Source organism: Natrix helvetica (assembly GCF_964273705.1).
Source record: "Natrix helvetica genome assembly, chromosome: Z".
Taxonomy (NCBI): domain Eukaryota; kingdom Metazoa; phylum Chordata; class Lepidosauria; order Squamata; family Natricidae; genus Natrix; species Natrix helvetica.
The window spans coordinates 50,524,978-50,550,236 of record NC_138554.1 but is presented as its reverse complement, the minus strand read 5'-3'; the positions used below and the strand labels follow the sequence as shown (position 1 = coordinate 50,550,236).

Here is a 25,259-nt window from a genome sequence, read left to right as displayed (position 1 = left end):
GGCCATGTTATGTAATGCCAATAACAGGATTTTTTATCCATTGACTTGAGTTACTGAACTGTGTCATATACAGTAAACCCAAAATAAGTCTACTTGGAAGTCTTTCTTTCGATTTACAATGGACATTCTTGAGCCTTAGTGGAACTTGGGATCCTAAGACAAGGCAAATAAATACTTGTAGAAACTTCTTTTTTCTTCTTCAAGAGTTTTCTTGTTTGCTTCATGTATTCTCTTTATTTTCCAGGACTTTAGCAAGATTATCCAGGCTCAGTGATTTTTAACTTTCAGTCAAACCAGGCTGATACAAGAAGAATCTGAGAAGGGCTTTTGTTCCTATTCCTCCCCCTGGCTCTCTGCGCTTGCCTTCACAGTCCCTTCACCATGGTAACCAATGGAGAATCACAGCTTCTTCACCATGGGCAATGAATTGTAACCTGCTTGATTACTCTTTGCCCCATGCTGAGTACTCAGTTGGATAGTGGCATTTATCCTTGAATCCTGTGAGGACAGCCACTTTATTAGTTTAAGTAAAGTCCTCTTTGCATAGTACAGTAAGGTTCTAGTGCTTGGCTGAGGGTAGGCCTTAAGTAACCCAGACCTGCAGTTCTCACAAAGGCATAGAATTTAAGGGCCCGTCATCTGAATGATGAAAAACTTGTTTTGAAGTTTTGAGGACATTGCGGCGCCACTGAGGACACTGTGCCAGCAGTGATTAGTGTTTTATTCAATCTACTTAAGAATATTCTGATCGGATCTTAGCTGGATCCTGGAAAGTTCCAGCACCGATTTGATAAGAATTGCCGTATAAGCTGATTTTAGCATAGTCTATTTCTCTTATATTTGGGGAAACATTTATCTTTGAACCAGCTGCTAAATATTGTGAAAAATAGGAGAGAGCCAGGAAAAATAGTGTATATTCCTCTCAATAAACTGCTTAACAAAGTAGAGAAAGACATGGATGAACATTTCCAAACATAATAGTGTTTACAGAAAAAAAAACCCTGACAAATTCAGCAGAGATCTCGGTTATAGGAGAAAAATGTTAGGTGCAGAATAGCAAGCTACATTATGTCTATATTTGGGAAAAGTTGAAGCAAATGGTTGGTCATTTCTTCCCCATCAACTAATAAAATGTGATTAATAGTCACTGCATGAAACCTAATATAAAATCATTATATTTCAGAACTATATTTCGAGTTATGAATGTAATGGAGCCTGTAGGAGTGAATCCAATATCTTAAATGGGATCACTCCCTCCTTTTGCCCATACATTCGCTAATCAAATGCGAGGCTTGTTAAGTGCACATGAGATATTTCAGGGTGGGGAAGGACATAGAGGCCTATTCACGGAACAGGTCACCTGCCTAAGACCACCCAAGGTCTCCCCAACCCACTGAAATACCTCATGCTCCCCACAATTGCTTTTCCCCCTAACCTGCTGTGCCAGGTCACTTACCTTGTGAAGATCTAGTAAGTAGTCTCAAACCTCTCAGCTCCGTGCGCCCCTCTGCAGTTCAGTTTAGGCCTGTGCATGCCTCGCCTGGCATGTTGCAGGCCAAAATGAAGCTTCTGAGTGGTGGATCTGCTCCTCAGATTCTCCATTTCAGCCTTCAATGTGTCACGTTCAGAAGCTTCATGTTAACCTGCAACATGCCAGGCGAGGCCTCTGGAGGCCCAAACAAAGTGTTGGAGGGGCACATTTTCTGCTCAGAAACTTCATTTCAGCAAGCAATGTGCTGGGTGAGGCCTGGGGGGGGGGCAAATGGAGCATTGGAGGGATGCATGCACCCCTCAGAAGTTCCATTTTGGCTGCTAATGTTCAGGACGAATATTGCAGAGCCTCTGCAGTTGTTCATAAGGAAGAACAACTGCTGTGATGCTGCAAGATTCATAGTTTTGGAACTTGTTCTTAAATGCTAGGAGGCGCTTATCATGTAACTTCGAATGTTCGCTAAAGGAACGCTCATAACCCGGGGATTACCTGTACTTCTTAGGGTGATTGGGATTGCCTTTCAAGGCTTGAGATTGCTTTTCAGCCATTATCTATCATAATTAGCAATGCTCTACTGTTTTGTCTACCTAGTAAATAAATTGTTTTCTTAGTTCTCAATGAACTTTTAATGGAGCATTCAAAGATATTTTGGATTGTGTGTGACAAATACTTAAACGTTTCAGTTTCAGGGTGCTGGGTGTATAAGCAGGCTGGTCCTGCTGCCAATTATAATCTATGAAGAATTATCTGCCAAGAATTATCTATGAAGAAGCACTTCACATCCTTGTGAAGTAACTGAAGTAATACAATAGTAAAGTGGAAAATAATATAATTTGCAAAAAGTAGCAGTATGTTCTTTAGATAGATGGGCTTTTGTGTGTATCAGCATAGTTTGGTCTAGTGGTTAATGCATTAGATTAGTACTGGAAAATCTAATTGTCCTCTAGGCGCAGAAATCAACTGGTTGATTTTGAGCCAGTCATCCTATCTCAGCCCTAGAGAGAAGACACTGGTAAGGCACTTCTAAAAATGTTGCCATGAAAATTGCAGAGAAATGTTTGTATGGTCATCAGGAATCGGGTGGCTTAATCATGGACTGTAATGACAAGTGTAGTGGTGTAGCATAGTAGATATTCATTACAATTGTCTCTTCCTTAAGGATAATCATGTAATATACCAGGCACAGATTGATTTAGTTACAACAAATTGCTGCCTGTTCTGTTCTACCCGTAGCAGTAAGACTACTGCTGCCCTTTTACTCAATGAAAAATGCATTTTGCTTGATTTCAGAAATATTTTTCTAGCAGATGATATGAAAGATGCCTTATTTTGGGTCCACTGATTTTTTTTTTATTTGAAAGAAGAGACGTGAAGTATAGGTAATTGAATACTTGTGTGTTCCATATGAAGACTTCATCATGGATTTCCTTGATGGAATAATTTGCTCATCATGTGAAAACATTGAGTGTATTCATTTGCAAGAATTTTTTTTTTTGGAGTAATGCTGCCAAATCATATGATCTTTTCTTCCTTCATTAGCACTAAAAGAAATGCAAGAATTGGATGAAAGTTTCATTCCCCCCACCCCAAAGACCTAGCTTCTATTTATAGATTCACTTCTCTGAATGATTACAACTTGTTATAATTTGCATGGATGTTACTCAATAAACACGAAGTGACATGGCTGGTCACTTTGAAATGATTACTGTCTATTGATAAAGCAGCTTCTCTTTCTTTATTTGGATCACACTGCTTCTCACTTAACTGCATCAGCAGTTTGAGTCTCCTGCTGCCTGATTCATAACTACATTTCTGTCCGTTTCAAAATTTTAGCTGTTATTGGAGGGGAGAAAATCCATAGACCTTGGAAATTCCTCCAAATATATGTCTCCTTCATATTACACTATCATTCAGGGGGAAAGAATAAAACTTTTCAAAAGCAATCAGCAAGAATACTTCCTCAGATTTTCCTCAGTAGATTGCCTTTTATGATATTCAACAAACATCCCCAAATTTATCATGCTCCTATCCTGTTCAGTCAGGTATACCTTTAAAATATCATTTAAGAGACACTAAAAAGACAGCTTGGTGTCTACTGAAATGTTCATTGTCCAGGTTCAATGTTTTTAGTTCTTCTGGTCAGGTTGTTTTTCTGAAAAAGCCAGTAGATTCAGGCGTTTTATACATTTTCGGGATGAATAAGTACAGATCTGCTTTTCTTGATCCTTAGAACTATGCATCAGATATCTTCAGCAATGACCAACTTGATACGAAAACACAGCTTATTGTATAAATCACTGTAGATGTTTAATTCTCTCCATACTGATGTTCTAATATCTTTAAATGCATTATCTGCAACCAAGGCATGACGCAAAGCATTCTTATGAGGGCTATTGTAACCTGCACTGAAAGAAGAAGATGAAAAAGCTTGCTTTGCATTTGGACTTCTTGACTCGGCTTTTATGTTTGCTACTGATTGATGCACCACCAGAGCAGTTGCTTTTTACCTTGCAGTACCTGTTTTGTTGCTTGGCTCCAAAATTTGTAATGGCTACTTCCATTTCTACTGTTATGTTCTTTAGCTAATGCCTGCCTTCAAGCAATCGCATATGCATGCCCATTTCTTGCTCTGCAGGGAAGAGCAGCCTAATTCCAAATCTTATTGCTTAGTTGATGGGTCATATTCCAAAGGCAAGCTCCTTATGCTGAGTGCTGAATGTGTGTGTTTCCAGGCACTCCCCTCCATATACCAGTTGATGATGGATCTGATGAACCAGGGTCTGAAGCTTCTGCTAAGAGTACCCCAACTGTGGAAGGTGGGAGCTCTTCGTCTCATTACTTTGAAATTTATAGCAGCCAGCTCTTGAATGTCTCTCTTAAAAGTGCATCAATACAAGTCCTCCTAACCATAATGAAAACTTTATTACACCTAGTATTAAATGATTTTTCGTCTAGCTTTAGTTATTGCTGTGAGTGGAATTGCTGTGAAAAATCTTTTTTGTGGTCTTGTTTGCGCCTTTAAATCCAATTAAATCCAGAGTTGTTGTTAGCCAGATAGTGTTTCTCCCCTATAGTGCCTTCCCAAGGATCTTAAATATTCACCACCTTTTGAAAAAGTTAATGTAGGAATTGACATAGTTTGGTTTCAGAATAACATTAAAAGAAATATTTGAATTATAGGGATGTTTCCAGCCCATAGACGAAAAGGTAATGGGTTAGCTAGGGCTAGAATTAAGTAAATTTAGGTTCTATCTATAACCCTACATTATTACTAAATTAAAATTGATTTTATACCATGGTTACCTCACCAACCTACATTAGAAACCCACCAAATTACTCTAGAGCTTTACAAATAAGTTTAACTACTTTGCTATTTTAAATTGAAAATGAAACAAGCAATTTCCCAGTTTTTAAATCTGAAATAATGCTTTCCTACCTGATGACACAGATGTGATTGCTAAAATTATGCTGTCTCAAATGGAATTACAGTTACACAATTAGCCATGTAGAAAATCATTATTTTTATTTTGTAATTGTGTCATCTTTGTCATCTACCATTTGTTTGCTTGTTTAAATCAATACATGTAAAAGTTCATGCTTCAGTGAAGTTACTATGCTCAAGAAACCTGTTGCTCTTAAATTAAATAGAGCACTTTTGCTGTATGGAGTTATTTCAGTTTTCAAGCATTTGGAATGCATCAAAGGGCAGTTTTAAGAGGAGATGACAAACAAATGGCAGAAAAGAACACAGACAAGCAAACTTGAAGAAATAAAGTGTAGGCACGCAGTGGTGTATTAACCATTAAGCAGACTAAGCACGGGCTTAGGACACCAGACCCAAAGGGGGCGCCACTAAGTTGAGAAATGGAAAAAAAGAACCAATGAAGATTTGTACTGTATGTACAAAGGGGGAGCACACTAAGATTTGTCAGTGCTTGGGGCACAAGTGAGCCTACTGTAGGCATTCCCTTATTAATTTAATTAAATCTTTGCTTCAGTAATACATACATGATTATTACAAGTTTTTTATTCAAGATTCTTTGTTTTTCATCTTTTGGGCTAGAAATATTCTTGAGTGTTAAAACCATTTTACATCTGTAAATACTTGTTCCGTTGCATCTTAATTTTGGTAACACTGTTGGCTATGAAATCTGGCAAATGGAATCTTCTAAACATCACTTCTTGAAACATTACACCAAATCTGAAAGGTAAGCAGTTCTGTAAATGTTCCGCTGTGGACTCCTAAGTATAATAATTATTTTGGGTGAAAAATGACAAGAGAGTGAACACTATAGAAAATAGAAACATATTTACTGAAGCTACTTCTATCAGAAATATTTTATGGACAACAGGCATTTTAATCCCTGGTTTTTGGAAGTATTAGTGAAGCCTAGAGCATACTATGAAGAAAAACGATGAATCTCTGTACAAGTACTTGGAACAGTATAAAACTGGCATCATGATTCCTGTACGTTGCGCTGTTCATTGTGCTGTTTTATGCTTCTCATACATAAGCATTTGTGATGGAAAGTCAGACAGTATTACCATACTCCTTGTGTTTCCTTTGTCTGTCCCTTTGACCACCTTGTCTGTGTTCTTGTCTATGGCAATTAAAAAATTACATTGGGAGAAAATGGCACACACCTAATATGCTTTTTCCACATCTTCTTTTTTTTAAAAATCTACATTATTTCTTAACTTCTTGGGGTAACTGACCTTGCTATTGCTTGGGGAGAGATCTGATATTTTGTTATTACAACCAGCTTGATGATGATGATGATGCAGTGGTTTGAATAAGATGGCTATATTTTAGCTGTCAGGCCTGTTAGATTTCTTCCAAAATCTGAACTTGATTTTCTTTGGATTTTATATTCATCAAATTTAAAATTGTGTTGACTTACTGATTGCTTCTCTAGCTTGGGAAATGATTGCTTTTTTGTATTACAGCCTTTTATAGCAGAATAGTCTTCAGTTTTCTTAATGTAAACAATCTGCAAAAGTTCAACTTGCAGAACTTTTACTTGAAAGTTGCTTCATCTTGGTATTTGTTATAGATGTTATGGCTTCATTAGTAGAGGACACAGCATATGAGGATCAAAATTCAGCTCATCAGCATGCAGAAATGCTTGAAGGAACCACAGGTGAGGCAAGTGAAGGTAGCTCAAATGTGACTTGGAATCTCTCCCTACTTAGTTTTATGATAGGTGATAATTTTGAAGGGCACAGACATTTGTACATTGCAGCATTCGTGAAATGCGCCATAGGGGAGTTTGGGGTTGAAGGCAGGGGAACAAAGGCAATAATGTGAACTTCTATATAATTTTTTGGTTCTGATGGAAGTTAAAACCCACCCTCTCCTAGAAAAATTAAATATTTTAGGCTATACTAAAAAGGCAGAATATTTTCCCTAAAAGAAAAGCAGAAACTCAAGAGAAACAGAAAATCAGCCCCCACCTTTGTTAATGGGTCATTAAGGCTTGGATCAGTCTATTCTACATAGCAAAGTTAAGATTAGCCCTCTAGCCACCTCACCACATGGCACCTGGGAAGATTACATCAACAAGCAAGGCAAACAAGCTTGGGTCTCAGGACAGCCTACAAAGTTAGCTAAAGTCTGCTCAAGAACTTAAGCCATGTGATCCTGTCCACCATTTAACCATCTTTCCAAGCAGCCTCCATATTTCCAGTATCTTTTTCCCCACTTGAAACTAAACCCAGATGTACATTTCTTCCAATAGTTCTATGACTTTTTGTAATACATTTGACGATTCCATTTATCCTCACGGATAAATTTGGTTACTAGTAAGGGAAGTATTTATTCTTCTTCATGATCTTTGTGCAAACACATCCAGAAGTTGAGACTGGATAGGCCCCTTTTATCCCCTTGAATGGATGGGCCTCATTCACTTAAATAAATTCCTTCCTGTTCCCCCCCCCCCTTTTATGGTTGTCTAAAGAGATTTCTTTTTCTTTTGCAATTCATTGTGTGTGTGTGTGTGTGTGTGTGTGTGTGTGTGAGAGAGAGAGAGAGAGAGAGAGAGAGAGAGAGAGAGAGAGAGAGAGAGAGATTGCATTGTTTTTCATTACTGTAATTCTGTTCAGTGATAGTTCAGGTTTCTCCTCACAAATGAGATTATTTTTTTCCTCCAGAGACATAAATAGAAGGTCACAAATGCTGGTAGATATGAGAAGTGTCCTTATTTTATTTTTATTTATTATTTCAATTTCTATGGCCACCCATCACAGAGTCATGATTCTGGCCAGTTAATAGTATTACAAGAAATATACAGAAAAACAACCAATATAGAAGAAGCAGCCGGGGTAAAAAGAGACCCACCAACCGTAAGATAATACCTGGCCTTTGCCCCATCTGTTCATCCCCAGTCTCAGAGATAAAATCAAATCTTTAATGCCTTTCAAAAGGCCAATAGGGCTGACACAAATTTAATTTCTGGGGAAATGGTATTCCAAAAGGTGGACCACGTGACAGAAAAGGCTCTTATGCAGGGATGGGGAATCTGTAGCTCTCTTCATGTTGCTGAATTAAAACTTTTATCACTTCACTGTTAGCATGCTAGCTATGGTAGCTGGGAGCAATATCAACTTTCGTAGAAACACTCTGGTAGTGATTTGTATATTAATAAGCTACCAATTTTAAAGGAGGAAAATCTAGAAAAAAAAAAAGATTCTGAACCAAATACTGTAGTAAAATATTTTATATCAACTGTATAAAGTTAACAGCAGTTTAAGAACAATTTTATGCCTGCCCCATTTTTAGATGACCCTGGTGGCTACATTCGGCGTATAAGACGCACCCAGATTTTCACCCTCTTTTTTGGAGTAAAAAAGTGCGTCTTATAGGGCGAAAAATACGGTATATAGGAAGAGACTTTGTTGCTAAATCTTCACAGAAACTACATGCCCTTTCACTCCTCCCTGTATTTGATTTTTCTAATATCCTTAAACACATATCTTTTATGCCCTCTGTGAAAAAAAGTTCAAACTTTGCATTTGTCCTAGCTATGTGGTCTCCCTCACCTCTTCCTGTTTTTGTTTTTTATATTAAAAAATCCTGGAGAGAGTTGTTTCTCTCTCACGAATGAAGCCAAGTTGTTTCTCTCCCAACCAAACAATTATTTTGCAAGTTGACTTTTGGGATCAACCAATTAGGATTTCAATCTGGTAATTCCACTAATGTCTTCAGGAATAGTATTCTGGTGAACAGATCATACCACTTGTCATCTATCCTAATCCTGCTAGTACCAATCTCATTGTACATATGTTGTGCACTGACAATAAAGTATTATTATTATTATTAGATTTACTGGCTTCATTTCCTTGAGCATCCTTTAGTCTCTACGTGTCACTTATATAATTCTCTCTTAATTCTTGTCTTCTCATTCTGTTTTTGTTTCTTTATTGTTGAGCTGGTGCAGCCTGACAAAATCTACTCACCAGTCTCTTTGTTCTTCCTCCTCTTTTAACAAATGTGAATCAGAACCAGAATTAGAACAGCAGAGTTCGAAGGGACCTTGGAGTCTTCTATTCAGATTCCCTGTTTAAGCAGGGGACTCTATGCCATTCCAGACAGGTGACTTTCTAAGTTGCTTTTCTCCTTGATTAGTTTCCATCCATTGTTTCTTGTCTTGCTTTTTGGTGCTTTGGAAATTTTGAAATTGAGGGGCTTTTAAGCAGTTTAGAAAAAGCTCTCTCTCATTCTTCAGATGACAGATGATTTTAAAATCTTTAAAAATGAGCTCAAAGGAGCTCAAATAGGGATTGTGAACTTGGATCCTAGTCTGGTCTGGTGACATGATGTTTTAGTTTTATATTGTACCTTCCTTAATTTTAATTGGTTAATAGTTATATATTGCTAGTAGGTTTTACAGGATCTAGTTATTCTTTTTATTGTAAAGTAATTATCTATTTGGTATTTCACTATTCTCTCAGAGATGCCTAGGTTTATAATGCAATTACTTTTTAGTTCGTTGTTTTCTAATTTAATTTATACTCCTTCATTTCTGTCTTGTGCTTAATTTTTAACCATGATATCATCGTTATTATCTGTTGCCTAAGTGCCTCATTTTATATGTTGCCTATATATAAAATCTAAATTTGGCATACCTTTCACTGAAACCTTAAGTGAAATCATAAATTGAAAGCTACAGGCCATGAATGGTTTTCCTAAAATATTAAGTATCCAGTTGAAGCAAAAACGCCTACATATTAACCAATTAATCTTCTACTAGCATACTATTTTTGTTATCTTCATCAAATAAAGGGCTGTTCACTTGTGTCTTCATTTGTGAAAGATGAAGACTCCGCCTATAATCTACTGGCAGCTCTCTTCATTTTTGTTTTGTGTGATTTTTATCTGGAATTAATATTCTACTTTCAAATCCACATGCAGTTGAGAATCTGTAGATTAGATCATCTGCTGTTAGTTAAAAGAGAAGTTGCCAGCAACTTCTTCTTTCTCATTAGATCCTGTTTCTGCACTGTGCTATGAAGACAAAACACTTATGATTTACGTTTATTCTGTCTTTATAGTTAAAATTATTGGTGCAAACTCTGAATGGTGTAGTGATTCATATCTGTCTTTTTTAATATCTAAGTACAAATGGAATCAACAATAAATTTTGCTACAGTTGCTCTACTATTATCTACTAATCTACTATGGGAAACAGGATTAACACAAACAGTTCTATGATATGTTCTTCCAATTCTTTAGAGAGAATCTGATAGAGTCTCCTCCTCATGCAGTGCCCTGTATTATAGATGGACTACAATATCCCATTTGTCTTTTGTGCATCAATTGCCTTGTATTCCTTTAAAGTACAACAAAAAAGCGTTCTTTAAATAGCCCAAAGAGATAATGTTAAAGCACTAAAACAGTGCTTTGTAGTAATAATGTAATCTAAAAAGTCTAAGAGAGAAGTGCAGAATTTAACTATTTTTTTGATCTATGCAATATGTACAACTACAGTGGCTCTATAAAACATTTATAATAATACACAGCTGTCACATCTGAAAGATATGTGGATCTTATGTCTACTTCATTCAGAACAATTGCCAACAAGAGGTTTTATAGTGGAAATGTTAAAGCTTCAAATGCTTAAGTAGCAAATGAAGATATGCGTCAAAGCCATAAATATGCTTCTAACCTCTTCATTACTTAGGAGGCATCTGGTAATTCTTGATGCAAAACCCAATCAATAGATACATTTCTATTACGTTCTCCTCCTTGATTTGCAATTTTATAAACCTAAATAATTTATATATGACATCTTTTATATGTTAGTGTTACTTTATATGGCTTTAGTGTAATGTGGGTTCCCATTGAATTATTGAAGATTTTCATTACAAAAAATATTCCATTATTGTTAGCACTTTTCCCAAGACAAAATACTGAATATGGGTCCTGTGGGATAATCATCTTAATTAGACTTTACAGGGGCAAAGTGAAGTAATTTATACCCCCAACTTTTCTTTAAACTAATGGTAGTTTGAACATTTGAATCATGACTTGAATCTTCTTCTTTATAATGTTATCAAGCATGAAGGAGAACATTGAAAAAGCTCTAGGGATTTTTTTTTTGTTTTTTTGTTTTGCATGATATCTTTTTAAACTTTGTACATTTCTTTTTATCCTATTGGGATAACTTTTTTCTTCAATAATTTTTCAAATGTAAACTTATTTGGGTTAGACTACTGTAGAAATCTGTGGGCCTTAAGAGTCACCACTAACTTATATCCCACTGATCCTAATGAATGTAAATATAAACTAGTCAAGATCTTTTTATTTTTATCTGGTGTGCATTACTGAACTCAGGAATCAGCCATTAACCCATTTTTTTACACATGAGCTGTTTCTTTAGTAGATCCCTGCAGATTTCTTGCTATTTTGATGTTTTTGCATCCATCATCCTATAGGTCAGTGTGATAACTTCCTAGCTGAATTAAGCATATAGAGAAAAGGCAGGTTACTTATTTGTATCTTTCTCTAAAATAATTTGTTTAGTCAAACCATCCTATTGCAGGATTTGATAGGAGCTTGTAAATTAAACTGAACAGAATAATACTGTTCTGACCTTAACATATAATCCAAGTGGGCCAAGTGCCAATTTTCTGCTGGCCGAAGGGCTTTAGGTAGGTGCAAAATCCATTAGATAAGTTTAACCTTAAGAAGCTTAGATGTTTAAATCTAGGTTCTTGATTTATGACCACAATTTAGCTCAAAATTTCTGTTGCTAAGTGAGACAGTTAAGTGAATTTTATCCCATTTTATGACCTTATTTGCCACTGTTGTTAAGTGAACCACTGCAGTTGTGAATCTAACTTCCATGAAGACTTTGCTTGTCAGAAGGTTCCAACTGCAATCATCATCATGAATCACTTGCCAATTGTCTGAATTTTGATCACGTAACTGTGGGGATGTTGCAGTGGTTGTATGAAAAACAGTCATAAATAGCTTTTTTCGTTGTCCTTGTAACTTCGAACAAGTTGAAGATTATCTGCAATCTATTTTCCTATTTACATTTTTATGCATTTCCCCTTGATACATACGGATATGAAATCTCTTAGAAGCCAGAGTATCCTTTGTCAGATAACAAAAGACCAATCTTGTATCTGATTCTGAGGCAAAACATCTTTCAGTATTTACTTTTATGGTATCTTCCAGTTAAACTTGCTCTTTTCATGAGAAGTATAACTACTCTCTCTCCTCCCTCTCCCTCCCTCCCTCCCTCCTCCCCCCTCCCTCCCTCTGGAGATTTTCTGATCATCAAAGAAATCATGATCAATTATTAGCTAACTTTTTTTTTCCTGCAAATGCCTGCTTCGTGTGGTGACATTCATGAAAAAATATTAGAAACAGTTCTAGTAAAAATTAAATGAACAAGGATAGTTTCATGTCTCATCTGGAAGCAATCTACACCCAGTCACCTTTATTTATTTTACAGAGGATTCATACAACACTATTTTCACTTTAATACCACCCCTTCCCCCTACACATTTTATTGCTTCTTCCATCAAGGAGAGAAAAAAATATTCCAGATGTCGACTGATGAGAAATGGAAGCATTTGAGATGTATTATATTTATAATAATATTGTAAGAAACAATCTCTGAGATTCAGTGCTTAAAGATATACTTCCTTGGGATAAAACCTTTACTACCTATTACCTTTCACCTGTGAAGGTGGCTTCAAGAAGTGATGTTTCAAGAAAATTACTGCCAAGAATATCTTCAATTAAAACTCCTTTAAAAGGAGAAAGTTCACAGTACTACAAATGCTTAAAGTTGGGGAGCTGTGTGGCAAAAGGCCCCAAAAAGGATTTAGCTTTTGTGATGCAACATTTACTGCTGCCATAATGAGAATCTTACAGTCAGAAATAAAATAGAGCAGTGTTATTCAACATTAACAACTTTTAGATGTGTAGACTTTTAGCTCCCAAAATTTTACCTAGCCAGCTTTGGCAATATTATATGATATATAGTATTACATATTATAGAAGTATTATATAGAGTATTATGTTTCATTATATGTATTGCCTACATATATTATTGAAAATATATTGACAGTTCCTAATCATGCCTTCTGAAATTCCATGAATATCTGGATCAAGGCTGTCCAAATAAATTTAGCTATCAAGGGAAAAGTTAATTTTATTTTTAAAACTTTCAATTAACAGAGCTAAACTATATGGACCCAATTTCAGATGAACATGACTATGCTATATTGTACCATGTCTATATAAAAATACAAAAATACCTTTGTTAAAAAAGATCTGTCAAAACAAAGTTTGCATCTTCCCAACATTAAGTGTTTATATATAAGCTCATTAATTTCATATAATTTCATCACATTTAACTGTACATAATAATTGTGTATTCTTAAATGTTCAGATTAGTGTCTTTTTAGTTAAATGTTTTTTGTAAACCCTGTCAATTTTATTATTTTTTTCTTCAGATGTATGTATATCATTGATGAATATAATTCAGGAATTGATGTGATTTATTTCAGCAGAAATGTTTCTCATCAGTTTATTTCATTTTCATTTAAATGTACTGCCATGCATTTTCAAATATTTACCTATCATTTGAAAATACAGAAACATTTGTCTTGTTGTATTTTTAATGTTGAAACCATTTCCCCATCTTTAATTTGCAAAATTTAGCTGAGGAAGCAGGCATAGTTTGTACTCCTAACCATGAAGACCATGCTTCGGGGGATGCTCAAGGTAAGCATAGTAAAGTTTATTTCCTATATATATCTATATCTATATATCTATATAGATCTAAAAGTCCTTTGATCCCTGGAAATTGCTGACCTAGATTAGACTATATATTGGCTTAGTGGTGGGAGAGAGAGAAGTAGAATAAATAAATAAAAATTGGACAAAATTAATCAAAAAATAAATGTAAACAATAAGAGCAGCAAAATATTAAAACAGCAGTATAAACCTATATTATGAACAGCATAGCTTCTGCCATTCATTATTTCAACTCACCCATTCAAATTCTTGGCCAGTTACAGATGCATTTGAACTTGGTGTTCTCTAATTGATAGGTTTCATTTTCAGTTTGGTTCTGTGGAATCAATTGCTTTTTCTGAGGAACAAGATCTGAACTAAAAGCAATCACATCTACAAAATGTACTTGCTTCTTTTTTTTATTAACTGCAGTATATGCCTGAACTTGGACAGATGATTAATTCTTAGCTGTGGTTAATTGAAAGTAGTTAGCCTAGTCATAGCTTAAACATGTGTGTTATTTCATTAGAACATAATTGACCTAATATGATATAGCAGGCCCATATTAAACACTGATCAAGTGAAATTGGAAAGAAAACCATCACACTTTTGCTCACAATCACACTAGGGGATGAGAAAAACATACATCTGAAGCTTTTGGACATAGTGTCAAGCCACAGTTGACCATTACTATTGAATTAGTCCATTGTATCCATCCCTTGCTGTCAGTGCTTTCCAGAGGTGGGTTCCTTCCGGTTTGGCCCCGTTTGGCCAAATAGGTAGTAACTTGGCCCCCATGCCTCCTAACTGGTTCAATTGGTGGCGCCATAGGCACCACCATCTTGTTTTTTGCTTCTGCGCATGTGCAGAAGCAATTTTTTCACTACTCGGCATGCGGGAAGTGGGCCCACATGCCCGAAGCGCGGCCCTGAGCGAACCCGCAGTAAAAGAATCCAGAACTCACCCCTGGTGCTGTCTTAGAATTTGGGCTATCCATCTTAAAAATGATTTTAGACAATGTGAGGGAAAATAGTACATGATCATCATGTCTGAAGCTGTGAATCATGTCATAAAATAAATAAAAAGTAAACTATGCTTCATCGAAATAATGGTAAATGCCATAATAGATTAATAATTGCAGCTATTAAAAATAAATGTTTCTAATACCGAGTAAATAATCCTGCTGTATTAGTACTACCTTTGACTAGTTAATTGTTAAAAAAAAGAATAAAGAACCTGACATATCAAATAAAGAGGTGCTTTATGGGCATATTCAAAATTTATTGTTTAAAAATATTTGTAATAGTTTTGATTTTGTAATAATGAAAATGACTGTATTAAGACAATTGTATTAAGATAGATACTTTGACTTGTGTTTTACATCCTACCTTATATTTGAAATAGTTCAAATTAATAAGTTCTTAGAACTTTTTTAGGCTCAACAAATTACCTTTTAGATTAAAGAGATGTTGGTTAAGTAATATTGTAGCACTTAGTTTTTTTTAATGAAACAATCATTTCCTCTACTTTGCAAATGATTGTAAATACTTCTGTGTATGTGTTATGTACAATAATATATTCCTACCTCCTTGTCATGATAATCCTTGTGTTACTATGTTATTAATTGGAGTGAGTGGAAATAATTCATAATGATGATGTCAATAAGACAAAAATCATGACACCTCACCCCACACCCAAACCTTATTTAGGAACCAGCTTACATTTAATTGAAAACAGAGCTTTCCACATATTTCTTGCAGATTTTTCTTTTAAGTTGATCCATGGTCTAGACCCGTGATGGCGAACCTATGGCACGCGTGCCACAAGTGGCACGCGGAGCCATTTGTCAGGGCATGCGAGGCGCTGCCCTGTCAGCTGGCCAGTGCGCATGCGCGTGCTGGCCAGCTGAGTTCACCTTTTTAAAAGCTATTTTTCACCTTCCCCAGGCTCCAGTGGCTTTATAGGAGCCTGGGGAGGGCGAAAAGAGCCTTCCCCGCCCCCCCCGGAGGGTCGTTTTAAGCGTTCCGAAGGCTTCAGGGACCGTCTGAGGCTTCCCTGATGCCTTCGGAGCGCTTAAAACGACCCTCCGAGCAACCCGTCCGAGGCTTCCCTGATGCCTTCGGAGCACTTAAAACCACCCTCCGAGTAAGCGTTCCGAAGGCTTCAGGGACCGTCCGAGGCTTCCCTGATGCCTTCGGAGCGCTTAAAACGACCCTCCGAGTAAGCGTTCCGAAGGCTTCAGGGACCGTCCGAGGCTTCCCTGATGCCTTCGGAGTGCTTAAAACGACCCTCCGAGCAACCCGGAAGTCACTTCCGGTTTGCTTGGAGGGTGGTTTTAAGCACTCCGAAGGCTTCAGGGAAGCCTCTGGACAGTCTCTGAAGCCTCCGGAGGGCTTCCGGGGGGTCGGGGGAGGCTCTTTTCGCCCTCCCCAGGCTCCTATAAAGCCCCTGGAGCATGGGGAGAGCAAAAAAAACATGTAAAAATGGGGGGGGGGCATTTTGCACGCATGCGCACTGGGGGGGGTCGCGCGTTGCATTATGAGTGCGGCACACCCGCACTCGACCCCCCTGCGCTCCCCCCACTTGTGGCACGCGAACCAGAAAAGGTTCGCCATCACTGGTCTAGACTGTTAAGAGATTAAAAAAATATTGCATGGAAAGAAACATCAAAAGAGAAAGATGGTATAGAGCTATCATATATGGCCACAGTGATATTGACTGAAGAAAAATAGATGGTGTTATGCTTACTCAGGCCAGACAGAGGCTGCCAAGAATTGATAAAATATAAACCAATCTTCCTGCCCTCCAGTGTCCAAAAGAGATACAGAACTGGAATCAGCGATTTGTCCAGTTTTTTAAAATCAAAGTTGGGGGCTTTATACAGCTGTTACACTGTTTGAGGTCTTCCTCCACAAAGAGAAAACCAGAAAGATATACAGCAGCAGTAAGCTGATGTAGAAATTAAAAGTCCAAACCCATCCAAGGATTTAAACAGCAAAGAAAAGAGAAGAAAGGTTGTGGTTCATGCAACAAAGAGCTGGAACACAGGACACTATTTGGTTCAAGAAGTCAAAGTAGCCAGTTGTATAGTTTCATGGATGATAGAAATTGCATTCAAAAATGAGCCACTGTGCCTTCAAGTTGATCTTCCACAATTTGAGCTCTTTGAATTTTCTGGCCAGGTTAGACATTGCTCAGAATTCTGTACTTGTGGGGAAGCACCCAGTTTGAATAAGGATGTACTGGAGGCTGTACCTGTACTTGTTTTGCCCTTTCCCAGTTGATGTTCATTAATTCTTGTCTACTTGCAAAGTATTAGAGCATGTAGGGCTTGAGTAAGCCTTCATCCACCGGGTGTCTCTACTAGAAGCCAATATTCCTTTCTACTTTCTGATACTCAATGCTGGAGTAGTCTTTTGAGGAGGAGATTGTGTGAAATCTACAGCAGAATTCTTAGCACATTATTAAAGACCGTGATAAGAAAAGATAAGTAAGGATAAAAATAATTTTGTATGGAGAATATGTTTACAAGCAATACATCAGAATGCTTACAGGACAGACAAAAATGTCCACCTGATTCAGGCATTAAAGTTTCTCAGAAGTTTATCATTCGAAAACTTCAGGTGCAGAATGTGGCTGCACAAGTAGTAAATGATGCCAGATAAATGGAATACGTAATATCACTTTTGCATGAGTTGCATTGGCTATCAGTGTGTTTCCAGATACAATTCAAGATATAGGTAATTACCTTTAAAGTCCTACTTGGTTTGAGATCAGGATACCTGAGGGATAATCTTTTCCCAAGAGTCTCTACCTCTCCAACCAGATCTAGCTGGATGGGCATGCTGCAGATCCCGTCAGCAAAAGAGTGTCAGCTGGTGGGGTCCAGAAGACAGTCTTTTTCTGCAGTGGCTCCTGCTCTATGGAACATCCTCCCTTCAGAGATTAAAATGGCCCCAATCCTGTTAGCCTTTCGTAAGATTCTAAAAACCTGGCTATGTCCTCAGGTCTGAGGCACTGAATGTGCTAAGGGCCTCGTTTCATGATTGTATTGCTAATAGGCCAGTAGGCTAATAGGCCATCTTGTCTACTGTGTATGTTGCTTTTATTCTTTTAAAATGTTTTTAGTATTTTGATTGTAATATATTTTTTGAATTGTAAACCACCCAGAGTCATTGACTGAAATAGTTGGATATATAGAAATTGAATAAATAGATGAAATTTGCAGTCATCCCATAAGTTGTGCTGTTAAGAGAGAAGGTAGGCTTCTGCTTTCCAATACAACACTACTAATATTAATAGTTATAATTCTGCATGTTCCAATGCAGTTATATAGTCTCTTCACATTTTCCAAAACAGCTTTGTTTGATTTCTTTATGCCCATCAAAGGCCTATAGGGGGAAAATATGAGAACAAAAATTGCTGCATTTTTGAGACTGAGAAGGAAATGGCATATGAAAAGTCTTAAGGTAGAGTAAAATGCCTGCTTTAGTGCTGGCAGATGTTTTTCAGCTGAATACGCACAAAATGAATTCTATAACCATTAAAATTACCTTATACAGGTAAGCAAAACTGTGTTTTATACAATGAACAACTATAAGTCTGCATGTTCCCTTGGCATAATATGGCTTCTTGTAAGTCCTATTTCTTTTAGCCATATAGTCCACTCTGCCCCCACTAAGCGCTACCTAATTGTTTTTGGATTGTTAGGTTTTTTTTTTCTCATTTTGAGCCAAGGATAAAACAAGTATTCTTAAAAGTGGCATTTATCAATCTGACCATTTTTGTAAAACGCGCTCTCAATCCTCTGAACAACTGTTTATTTCACTCAGTAGTAGACTAGGTAAATTGAGATACTGGATCTCAAACTTACTGAGAAGTATTGACAGTATACATAAAGTATTTGAGCCTTTAAATAATTTAGTTTTTAAGGAAGTGCTGTTTAGTTGTAAGGTGTGTACTTATTTAATTTGGAGAGCATCATTTTTCTTCCTTTTCCCAATGTATTAATTTTTCTAAAGAATTGAGAATCTAGTCAAATAACCTCTGTTATTGTTAGGAAATCTTGAATTAAAAGTTTGGACTTGGGCTGGTATTTTACTGATGTTAAATCTAAAGCAAAAATTAATTAAAGAGAACTGAATAAAATGTAGACAGAAATTCCATTCCCTAATATTGAACTGTAAAATATACTAAAACTTTACATTAATATTATAAATCTATTATTTTATATTATAAAATACTGTATACCAAGGCAGTTCTGCAAAATGCATTATTTTGGATTTACTTTCCCTATATTATAATGCATATAATGCAAACAGCTAATTAATCTTGTTTGTTACAGTGGTAGAATTAAATATGTGTACTATTCTCATCCATGAAACATAACTTTGTAAATTTAAACTGAGTTAAATTATTCCTTCAGTAAGCAGCAGTCGGGTTATTTTCTAAGTTTGGTTCAGTTGCATAAAAACATATTGAATTACAAATGTTCTAAAAATAATCAGTCTGAAGTGGGATTGGCTTAAACATTGTGAAATATTTTGATGTAAAACTGCTGGTGGGATTAGATCAGTGGACCACAAAAACTAATACTTTATTTCCTAAAATCCAATTGATTCCTTGAACCAAGCTACAGCATGAAGCAATAACCCTTTTCTAACTATTGCTGCCCTATTAAATGCTTTTCATCATAACATCCAAACTGGCCCAGAGGAGGCAAAACTGTTGGAAATAATTATGCTTGTGAAACCTCCTGCCCCCAACCTCCTTTATTACCCCAGTTATATACTTCTGAAGCTGCAGGGTTTTTTTTTAATACAGAGAAGGCAAACTAGCTACTATAATATAAAATGGAATACCTTCAAACTACTTTGCTCTCTTTTCAAGGAGTTACGTGCAGATAGAGCATTACATTCTTAGTCCATTTGTATTCAAAAATGACAGGACACGGATAGGCTTCTCCATTGCTCTAGTCTAGTCATTAAAGACACAAAGTGATCTTGCCAGTTCTTGACATCACTTTGCAAACAGAGCTTCACACAAAAACATTGGAGGAGCTGCCAAAAATGGTTTCAGTTGGTTGGGAACACATAGTATTTTGTGTTCCCAATACAGCTGGCTTGATTTTTTTCTGTTTTTAAAAATTTGTATTTTCCAGAGTATTTAATGTGAGACAAAGCATGCTTGCTGTTTGCATTAAAAGGTGAAAGGAGAATTGTATGTGGTAGTTGCCCAAATAGTTTGTCATATTCCAAATTTATTTTAGAATCAATTGCTTCATTTATCTATTCCAGAAAGCATACTAAGTATAGGGCTTTCCCCACTTTTATTTCAGCTCACATTGACAGCAGAGATAAAAATGAAATTGGGACTGAAGAGCCAAAACCAAAGGTAAGTTGACAAGTGGATTGTCATAGGTATACTTTTTCCTCTTTTGTTCTTCTCTCTTAGAAACATTTTTTTCTTCTGAGATGACCAAAAAAAAAACAACCTTCAAATGTTGTTCTCAGTATCTGACTATCCAGAAAGTTGTTTTGAAATCTGGACACTTTCCCCAATTCTACTATTAACTCATCTGAGTTCCCCTCTCTCCCCCTTTGAAAAGAAGTTTATAATCTAAGACAAGAAACTCTTAAAACAAATTGCTTTCTTATGCATAAAAATGGCCATTTTAATTCTCTAAACAACAAAGTGCTGCTTTAATATAACATACCACAGTAATTAATATGGATGGGTATAGAGCAAGCTGGACAAGGTATATAATAAAGGATGTTGTACAGCTTTCTTTATGCTATACAGCTGATTTCATGACTTGTCTTGTGATTGAAGTTTGCAAATGAGTTTTTTTAACTGTAGTACAATTAGGAATAAAAGAATCTGCTTATAAAGTGCTCAAAAGGAGGACAGATGTGATAGACACCCATAATAGCCCGGGCAAGAACTATAACTGGGAGAGCTGCAGTCTTCTATCAGCTGAATTACTTAAGACTTGTTCTTTTAAATTTTATAGTTCTAAAATGTTCCTATTAAAATTAGTTTTCCTCTTAACTATCAAACATTTGCTGATCATGTGATTACTAGAATGAACTCAGCCATAATAGGAAACCCTGAATGTATATTTCAGCAACAATATTGCAATGGTTTCCCCAGGAGTTTTCTGAAATTAGCATAGGTACAAAGGGAAAACCATTCAGACACACTATATGGGCCACATTAACAAATGTAAAAAAAACAACTGCTGGCTGTTTATTGGTTTCGTTGTGGAATGGAGAGAGATACATTTCGCTTATAATTGTGCAACCTTATAATGATAATTAACAGGATGGAGATAATTAATAGGACATCTGAAAATTTCTCTACTGTAATTTGATAAATACTTGCAGATCCTGAGATACTCATTGTAAAAGTGAGGTGTTCCTTAAATATGGGTAAGGGGCCGGGATATGCCTTTGTTATGTTTTTGCAGTCAGGGGAAAATAATAGTTTCATTTAACTTTTAGTTTGATTCCAGCATGGTTAATTTAGCAGTCATTCTTATTTTACTTTAACCAACTTTTTTTTAAGTTTATTGCTTTTTTCCCTCTTCCCCATGCTAACCCTTGGTTTAATTTTATTTGTTTTAAAGACATCTATACCTTCCTCTGTCAAAATCCCACAAGGTAGATCTTCCATTACCCCCAAACGCAACTCCTCTATTAGCTCTATCCCCTTGAAAAAACCCTCCAATCCTTCCAAGTCCTCATCATCTACCCCTAAATGCATCTCTTCTATCGCACCCCGATCAACCAGTACAGGAATAAAAGGAAAAAACAACAAGGTAAGGAATTACTTAAAAAGAAAAGCAAGGGAGAAGGGTGGGAGCATTATTTCATTCCTATTTGAATTTGGCCCCTTGATTTATACACTTGTGTTCAGTGTTATTTCGTTTGCTGTTGGCTGCGGATTATTTTTTACTAGATTATGTCACATTAAAGTTACTCATTTAGTAATCTCTTGCTAATGCAAACTTTCTCTGCCATTTGAGTGACTAGGCTATCATTGGCCACTGACTCTTCATAACCGAATTTAGAAATACTTTCTTGACATAGTTAAAAAAGGGCCTTAAATTCATTTGCAGCCAAGCACACTGCTATTTATTAACTGCCAGTTATGCTCTTCAGTGGGGGTTTGCTGTTGGGGCTAATTTGCAGTTGCCAAACTTTGCAATAAGGATGGAGAATGAAAAAAAGGCTGATAGATCTTTTTGTAACTAGCTTCTCTGGTTTTGCCCAAATTTGATTTAATGTTGCTCAGGTTTTTCAAAAGTAGAGAAAATAATGTTACCCTCAACTATGGAGAGCCAATAGTCACATTGACATCTCTTTCTAGGTTTCAGATTTTAGTGTTGCAGGAGAAAAAAAAAGCCCATAGAATTAATGTAGAGAATTAGTCCGTTAGACTTTATCACACTGATTTGGTTTAGGTACATTTGATTCATTTTAAGAATGATTAGTGATTATTCTTAATTAAAGAATAAAATACTTCGTACTCAAAAAGCATAAAATGCAAATGTAGTATTATAGTAAGTACCTACAACATTAGATTTAAGTGAAGTTTTATTTATTTAGGAGACTTGGATTGAAAACCATAGAAAGATAGGAGGCATTTTAGCCATTTTTTGTTCTTTTTTTAAAAGTTCACTAGGAGTATAGTAACCCTTCCCTTTCTTAATGTATCTTCAGGGTCCAGATATGAAAAGTACATCGAAGATAGCAACTCCACGCTCTGCTGTGGCACAGAATCAGAAGAGCCCAGCCAGTGCATCTCGAATCCCTTCCAAAACTCCCACTGTTCCTAAAACACCACCGAGCCTCAGTAAGAGAAGAAATTTACGTGTTCCTTTTATTGCACATAGAGGAAAAAGGGAAAAAAAGACTCTTTGGCTTATTGGAATCATTTTTATATGTAAATAAATATTAATTTTATAGTGGTTTCTCGGGAAAATATACATTCTTCAGGACACCTTTAGCAATTCACGTGGCTGAGAATATGCTGTTGGAAAGACCTTCAAAAATGGGAGGTTATCTTGGAAAGGGTTAAAGGTAACGCAGTTGAATCAATATTATAAGGGACTTCCTCATGGCCTGTATCATTCCCCTCACCCAACTCTCAGAGATTTCTTACATCCTGCACTGCACCCATTACAGGAACAATCAGAGTTGGATTCCTTCCAACCAACCTACCAAATAGTGAAGTATAGAAATTAGCCCTTGCTTAGAGCCCAGCAGCATTTATTCACAGCAAGGAAATAAACCTCGCTCAAACAGTAAATACAGATGATATTGTTGGGAAAAACTTTCCATAGGTCTTTGTAAGACATCTAATCAAGGAGGGATAAAATTGTCTCATGGAAATCTCTTTAATGACAATTGTTTCAAGTGATCTTTATATATTTATCATGCTAAGAAAGATGCTTGTAAACCAAAAGTACATTTTGCGGTCTCAGACACTAAATTCTAAGGTCTATTTATATCCAATTTCTGCTTTCCCAATGAAGAAGGAAAAGATAAATTGTTGCATGATCAGTAATGCTAGAAGACATCTCTATAGAAGCATATGTATCATTTTATTTCCACAATTAGAATAAATTTGTCAAAATAATGTCTAAGAGCAGTCCTGAGAAAAGATGTAGCTGCTTTAAGGAGAAGAGGACAGGTGCTACATTAGTCCCCTTATGTGCACCAATGTATCACTTGTTGTTGAAACTGATATGTTGCACAGCCCTAATAGGTAATGAAGCTCAGTAATCAGAAGATTTTTCTCAATATAATGCAATCTACAGATCTTAGTGACTTCCATAATGTTTGGCAATCACTTTATTATTTTTACTTATTTCAATGCCGAGAATGACACCACTAATTTGTAGTAGTTATTCTAATGTATCACTAAGATCTGAAAAGACAATAAAAGACATGGTTCAGTGAAGGAATATTTTTGTTCTTTCAGTTGCTAAGAAGGAGCAGAGAAGGCCCCCTAGCACAGCAGCAAAATCTGAGAGAGGTAAAAAAATATTTTTTTAGTTCCTTCTTTATTCCTAAGGTATCCTAAGGTACTTTTCAGGCATTGATCCAAAAATTCTGTTGATTCTGAATATTGATACTAATATTCCAGATGGTGTATGAGATATTATTATGGAGTGACATATTAATTATTGTGTTCAACCTTGCAGTTGGAAAGACAAGTGGCATCAATGGGAAGACAGTGTAAAATATATTTTGTAGAAGCATAGACACTTTGGCAATATAATAATATTGTTTAAATATTAAATTGGCCAATATAACATCATTGGTGAATGCTAGTTCAGCTGGTATTTCCCTACAATTAAAATGGTGAATATTATCATCACTGCTGGAAAAGGAGTACAGATGGAGACCCAGGGTCATCAGGCTTAGCAACCCGGTGCAAATGACAGGAAAGGAGCATACTGTTGGATGTCCATCTGAGTATGTGGATGGGTGCATATAGAAAGAGACAAGCCATTAGGTGCCCTGGCTTAATCTGGCTTACATTTTTTTCAGCTTTTATAAATTAAATTAATGTCAATATGTGTACTTCATTTAACAAGCTGCAGTTAGTCTCCTGGCAGATGGATTTCAAATAACGGTGATGAATGATTAATAGTAGTTGTACGTGATGAACTGAGTTAGGAATAGTTGCAAAATATTTTTTTCTATTTTTAAAAATATTTTATGTATACATTTTTCTGTAACATACATTGGTGCTTAGTAAACAGTGTATTATCTGGGTTAATTTACTTATGCATAGTAATAGTGATATTATTTGTTTATACATATTAATAATCTTTCAACTTCTAACTTCTACCTCTATCTAACCACCGATAGAACAAATCCCTTATTAAAAAACATTCTGTATCTTCTTTGCATTTTAACTTTAGTGTTAACCTATCCATTTCTGCACATTCTAATATTTTTTAAATTATATTTTCATCTGTAGGAATTTCCTCATTCTTCCAGTGTTGTGCAAATACAATTCTTGTTGATGTCAAGACATGTAATATTAAATATATATTCCCTTTGTTATATTTTTCTGGTAGTACACCTAACAAAAATATTTCTGGCTTTAAATCTATATGTTGCTTTTCTCTAACCATGTATGTATTTTTGTCCAATTTTTTTTGCCTTTGGACATGTCCACCACATATGATAATAAGAATCAGGTATCTGATTACATTTCCAACATTTAGCAGACATATTTTTAAACATCTTTACTAGCCTTGCCAGTGGCAGGTGCCATCTGTAAAACATTTTATTCAGATTTTCCTTATAGGTATTGCCATCAATGTTCCCTCTAATTTTTTTTCAATGTGAGCAGAAAAGTATAGTGTTTGAGCGGCACATTTTCATGCCTGAGCACCTGAATTTTTTTCACAAATGATACCTAAGACAACAACGAAATCAGTATTATTTGAAACTCAAAGTTATGTTTCTTCAAGGTACCCGCTTAATTAAAAGG

The 25,259-nt window shown here is 36.0% G+C and overlaps 1 protein-coding gene across 12 annotated transcripts in view; it reads left to right on the top strand.

Moving 5' to 3' along the window:
* Positions 1-25,259, top strand: part of MAPT (microtubule associated protein tau) — a 99,493-nt gene that overhangs the window by 23,468 nt on the left and 50,766 nt on the right. For 4 of the 12 annotated variants that reach the window (XM_081969756.1, XM_081969760.1, XM_081969752.1 and 1 more), the window contains 6 exons: positions 4,225-4,308; positions 13,671-13,733; positions 20,083-20,138; positions 21,373-21,564; positions 22,469-22,601; positions 23,733-23,786. In XM_081969756.1, the coding sequence (XP_081825882.1) occupies positions 4,225-4,308; positions 13,671-13,733; positions 20,083-20,138; positions 21,373-21,564; positions 22,469-22,601; positions 23,733-23,786 (582 nt within the window). The remainder of the gene's footprint in view (positions 1-4,224; positions 4,309-13,670; positions 13,734-20,082; positions 20,139-21,372; positions 21,565-22,468; positions 22,602-23,732; positions 23,787-25,259) is intronic. The other 8 variants (XM_081969761.1, XM_081969759.1, XM_081969763.1 and 5 more) reach the window with 5 other exon arrangements.